The sequence below is a fragment of the Malus domestica genome, chromosome 10, assembly GCF_042453785.1.
Source record: "Malus domestica chromosome 10, GDT2T_hap1".
NCBI lineage: Eukaryota > Viridiplantae > Streptophyta > Magnoliopsida > Rosales > Rosaceae > Malus > Malus domestica.
The window spans coordinates 18,214,867-18,220,924 of NC_091670.1; the positions used below are offsets into that span (position 1 = coordinate 18,214,867).

A 6,058-nucleotide genomic window follows, 5' to 3' on the forward strand; every position below is an offset into this window, starting at 1 on the left:
TAGAAATAAATAAGGGTGTGCAGAAGGGAAAAAAGGGTGTGCAAAAATCATTTCCCTTGATTAATATTTAATCAAGTATAAAATATAATACGGTGCTAAAGTTATTTCTTATGATAATATAATATGATATGATGCTAAAATTATTCTTATGATAATCTTTCTCAATTATTCTTATGATAATAAAAATGGGATAATCATTTGGAACTTCCTTTACACTACGATAAAGGGGTTGCAGTACATTTAGTTCCGCTTCTACTAAAGTTTATCTCCAACTCCTCACTAAGTATGAATTAATGAACCATAAAAACGCGAGCAATTGTAAGTGGACATTCTGTTTGTGGGTTAAGCTAAGATCTAAATGGACTCATATCAAAGTTTCAATTTTGCAAATATATTGCTAATTCATGTGCTATCGCTTTTGCTTTCTGGTATCAACAGAATTATAATAGAAGCATTGTATAAAGATAGTAAGACGAATTTAGCATAAAGTACAAGTTTCTCTCTCTGCTTTTCCAAATTAACTGAATAAGAGAACTTACTAAACATGAAAAAGAGTAAGGAAATATGGGAATTTTAAAAGAAGAGTTTACATTCAATAGAACCCAGCAAAAAAGGAAAAATAAGTCTTGCAGGGAGACAATTTACAACCTTACATATTACCAGGTACCTTTAGCTTTTGGGTCTTATGCATGATCACAGGAAGCCTTTGGCTGATGATGCTTGGATCATTGTAGGCAGAATCTTCAGAAGGGTATCCTTTCTGCACCATTTAATTATGAAATGAGAAAAGAAAACACTTTACGAAAGACATTAAACTAAGAAAGGCGCCAACAGGAAGAATGAAAAAGTCACTAGCAGGAACTGTTGGAAAACATATAGCCTTCAGAGGAAAAAAGCATTGGTTAGTTTATTAAGAAGCAGTTAATTATCTCAAGTCTATAGGATACGACAGAAATAAAGACAATTACCAGTGAAAGAAACAAGATGGGATTGTCCACGACAATAAACTTACAAGTGAAGACAGGGTAAAACAAGAAAACACACAGAAAGCCAAAAAAAAAAATTCCCCTAAAAAGACAGCTTTACAATCAAGCCAAAAAACTGACAAAAAAAATCAGGTCTTTACAATCTGTAGAAACCAAAGCCCATAGTGAAGACCATAAACGAACTTTCTCCTATTGCTATTCAAAGTCTTTGACCCAAAATATTAACTTATTTGAACGAAAAAAAAAATCACTCCTTGTTGTTACCACAAGGCACCCGAGTAGCCATGAAGCACTGATATAATGCTACAATACGACATGACATGGCGATACAGCTAATTTTTGAAAACAAGGGCACGATACGGCTAATAAAAAATAAATAAATAAATAAATAATATATATATATATATATATTTAGAACGTATTTCTAAGTGAGATAAAAATTTGATTTTATTCTGGTCGTTGGACTTTAGTCCTCATTTAAACCCAAGAATAGAAAGATTGTGGTGTCGTTTTTGTATACATAAACAAAGGAACGGCAGGTCGTATTTAAAAAGCCTGGACAACTACAGAACGATGACGTTTAGTCTTGAAAAGGGTTTTGCTGGTGATCTTCTTCACAAGGCCTTCCACATACGGATACCCAAATCCGCTGTCAGACATGGGAATACCTACATCCGTCAGTCAACGCCGTATCTATTGACACAGATACATATACAAGGCATATCGTATACAATCGAATATCCAATATGGGATATGCAACAAAACTGTCGTATCCATGCTTCTTAGCGTAGTAGAAAACAAGGCTTGACATGAAGACAATTGCATCCATAAGTCAACCGGATAAAAGCCCTAATTCAGAATTTCATAATACTACATGATAGAAACTGATACTGTATTTTAAATTCCAGCAAACTTCTACGCATAATCGTGTAAAAACTTTCATACTATTACTTTGATTTTCGGCTATTTATGAACACGTGACAAAATCTAATCAAGTTAGAAGCTCAAAACCTACAGGAAAGGATTGTATGATAAAAACTCCATCTACCAATGAAGAATCTAAATGATTGAACCTTGACGAATTTCTTAAGCAACCCACCTAACGGATAGACTGAAATCAAATTCAGAAAAAGTTTACTTGATACGCTGAAAAAGAGGATGGTGTTTGTTTATATCTTTTTAGTTGACACCTTGAAGAGCAGAAAACGCCTCTTCATTTTCAATAACTTATGTGAGATAGTGTCAGAAAGAAAGGTAGTAACATAATTTGTTTGCAATAACTGATTTGAACTTACTGCAGCTAAAGCCTGAAATGTGGCTTCTCTCCAGCAGCTTTCTCGAAGAATAATGGGATTTGCATCATCGCTAAAAGAACAATGCATTCGAGTGTCTCTTAGCCTCATTAGTGCCCCATCAACTCTAAGCTGTAAGAAGATCTCAATCAGTAAGTTACAGCATTAAGGAAACATAAAAGAATAGGTGACTGATATTATCACAAAGATCCCAACGAAGTATAATTAGTTAGAATATTTCTTAAATAAGCCCCAGAGGTAACCAATTAAGATCTTGTGCCAAAACGATTATCTACACAAAATATAAATTGATAAACTGTGTTTGGTTGGTATCATATAGGGGGGACAGAAGTCAATTCAGAGAAATTAAACTCACCCAAAATCGCAAGAGGAGAAACCAAGAACTCGGCATGACTCTCTAGAAAATCAAAATGTAACATGATAAGTCCTTCCAGCCACCTCATACCGTTGGAAAAGCAGATTAAGACACAACAGACAAATAGAGATCGATGACTTACCACTTTTACAGTTAAAAGTGACACTCCACTATCAGCCAATTCATCTTCATACAAAACCACCTGTTCAGTTACAAGGATGAGTTTGGTCATGGCAGGTATACATATAAGGAAGAGAATGTAGGTACACACATGTCTGCTCAGGCACAGCCTATAAATGTAGTTATCAGCCAGGATACCCACCTCGTCATAAAAGAGAATAGGCTCTTTCGAAGCCAATGCAACTACATCAATTTTTTCTTTGCAGTCCTCCCAATGAAGATTTCCAGTCTCCTTAGAGATCTCTCCTCTTTCAAGCTGCCACATAAAATAACAATTAAACATGTTATATCACTAGCATATTTCGTAACCAAACAAATAATGGAAAGGCACCATTCAGAAGCCCTGTAGCTCCTTCTTTTATACAAAGGTTGTTTTATACCATACTGCAACTGCAAGTTGCAAGAGAAATTAAACAAATAGTAATCATTTAGCCCGATGTGTAGGAGAAACTTGGCCAACTACTTGTGGAATAGTCCCAACTTCAGGCACAAAATTATAACAAAACAGAGAAAAAATTTGAAAATGCTCAATTATAGATAAAGAGAAAATATGCACCTTGTCCGCATCAAACTTAATGGTTTCACTTCCAGAGTACGGCGTTGTGAATGTATAATCATAGTCCAGTATAACTTGCTGGGAAGGTTTACTGCAAATTCAGAATAAGAATGTAAGACTGAAAATTTGTATCTCTATCAGTAAGAAAACAACTTACTCCATCCCTCAAGCAAGTTATCGAAAAGATAGAAAATACCCAAAAATCTCCCTCCCAAAACCTACAATTTAGATTCATGACCAACATGATTCGACTGGAGTTTAAATCACAACATAAATTAGAGAGAACTAGTCGAAATATATTTCTATCCTGTCTATTGAACTTATCATTCCCATTTAGGGTTTTTTGCTCTCATCCCTTAGAGGTACAAATCATAAGAAGGGCCTCCCAAAGCATCAATCATCCTTGAAACCGAAAGAGGTAGACATTTCCAATTGAGTGCCACAAAACTACCCACCAAAGAACAAAAATAAGAAAATCCCATACAAATACATAAAAGTAGCATATGGTGAACAATGTGGTTACGTTCGGAATTTCCATTGAGCCGCAGCAGGAACTTCAACCGGCGGCAGAGCTTCCTTCTTCCACCCCACCAGAGCATCAAATGCATTGAAGTGAATCGTGGCCCCGCTCTTCACATGGTTCAGGAACAATCCACTGTCCCCAAACACCATCTCCGGCATGTGACAAGTTTGAAGCTTTTGCTCCCACCTGCAACAACCCACATCACCAAAAATCCCTAAAACAACATAAACCTTGCAAAACTTGAAACTAACAGTAATAATCGAAAACCCAATTGGAAATCAAGAGCGTACAGTTCGGTATTGGAGGAGCTGAGGATGGAGCGCTTGCGGGACTCGATTTCCCAGCCATGGATGCGGAGGCCGTGTCGCCCGTCGGACAAAGGCTCGGCTCCGGCGGCTTTCAGCTCCTTTTCGTCGAACTCCACTTCCATTTTTCAGCTCACGGATTCGAGTTGCTCCCGTTTGCTTCTTTTCGTTCTTCTCGCTCGCCTTTTTTGTTCTCTCGTGTGATGGTACTGTCGAGTGTCGACGACGACTTGGGTGGGTCTAAATTGTGTCTCGGACTTTGGACCTGACACTTCCGGGTTTGGGTGAAAGAAATGGTTTTTTTGTTTTTTTTGGGGGGGGGGTAAAAATAAGGGGGTTAAATACTCAAAACTTTTGCACAAAAAAAGAAAAAGGAAATTTGACCGTAAATGAATAAAAAGTTTATTAATTAATCATATAGCATTATCACTGTACAAGTTTTCTTCTGGACTTAATTAGGGCTATTTACATTATTTAGGTATAACACAACAAAGAAGGTCCAAGTCACTATAAGTCATTATAGAATTACATTTTTACCTGCACACAATTATTAGGTAACTTCTAGTTTTCTCACATGCAAGAAGCATCGCGTTCAACACACCAGAGCTTCAATGGTGAAGGAATTTTTTCTGTGATTGTAACTTCGAGTTCAATCATGATGCTCGATTGATGCATACAATTCAAAATCTTCTAAGATTTTTAGATTTAGGTGGTATTCGGAGATCAATCATATATGGAGCTTTGTAGATTGAGGTATGTGTGTTTTTTTTTTCGATTATATTTCTATGATTCAATTATTTATGCGTTTTCTTTGTTTCTTTGCATCGGACTGATGTAGTTTTGTGATTTTGTATTACATTGAAATTTGAATTTTTAAAATTTTGGCTTTGCCTATGGTTGTGGATTTGATTTGATAATTTTGTTGCTCTGAAATTTGAGCTCACATCGAATTCTCAGTTAACTACGGCTTTGATGTTTGTTGGGTAGAATTTTGGTGCTTGTATTGCACTTGTTGGAAGGCATTCGAAAGAAATTGATGGTGTCAAATGCTAATCACAGATTGGAAGTTGAGAAGTAGACTATTCTTTGTCCGAAGATAGAGAAGACTTTGAAGGGTGCATTAGAGTTTGGTAGGTGTTGGTCTATTCACTGTTCGACTGCAACAATTTTAGAAGTGATTGGGGATTGGTCTTTAATGGTTGATTTAGAGTTAAAGACTTGTTCTCATTGTCTTTGGCAGATTGATGGGTTTCCGGGTGCACATGCGTTAATTGCCCTTATATCACTTATGAAAGGAAATCTATGAGATTCATATGGGATTTCTAGTGACTAGCAAGCATATACAATTCAAAATTTATATACAAAAGCAACGGAAGCATGTTATCAAATAATATCAAAGCTATAGTCATGCAAATCCCCTTCAAGATGTATAGGTTTATATATGATGCATCAAAACATTTTAGTGAAGAACAAAGTTTAGGAGTAGTTTTATACCTCTTGATCTAGATCTTAGACTAAGGATGGACCACCTCCAAGACCTTTGCTCCTTGAACTCCTTGAGCCTAGCCTCATTCCTTGCCTCCTCCACTTTGTTTACAAATGAGTGCTCCTAGGTTCTCTTCAAGTCTCCAAAGTTGAAGACCTCTAAAGATCCTCACCCACTAGTGTAGTGAGAAGGATGAAGGAATAACCAAAGGGAGAAAAAGATGATTAGCTAAAATCTCCCTATGGTGGCCAGCCTTTGGTGTTGAAGAGAGAGTTATTTTCTTTTTCTCTTTTGTTGTTTTGAACACCCAAAAAACCCTAATGAACTTTGTGCTATAAAGTTCCTTTTATAGCC

At 36.4% G+C, this 6,058-nt stretch overlaps 1 protein-coding gene across 1 annotated transcript; it reads right to left on the reverse strand.

Moving 5' to 3' along the window:
- Positions 1–440: 440 nt before the first annotated feature.
- LOC103401314 (TIP41-like protein) lies at positions 441–4,478 on the reverse strand. Its single transcript, XM_008340024.4, has 8 exons — positions 4,204–4,478; positions 3,914–4,099; positions 3,391–3,481; positions 2,977–3,090; positions 2,797–2,856; positions 2,655–2,696; positions 2,282–2,410; positions 441–760 (listed from the first exon to the last, which is right to left on the reverse strand). Exons 1-8 carry the CDS (start codon positions 4,341–4,343, stop codon positions 650–652), a joined length of 873 nt encoding a protein of 290 aa, XP_008338246.1. The 5' UTR covers positions 4,344–4,478; the 3' UTR covers positions 441–649.
- Positions 4,479–6,058: the final 1,580 nt, after the last annotated feature.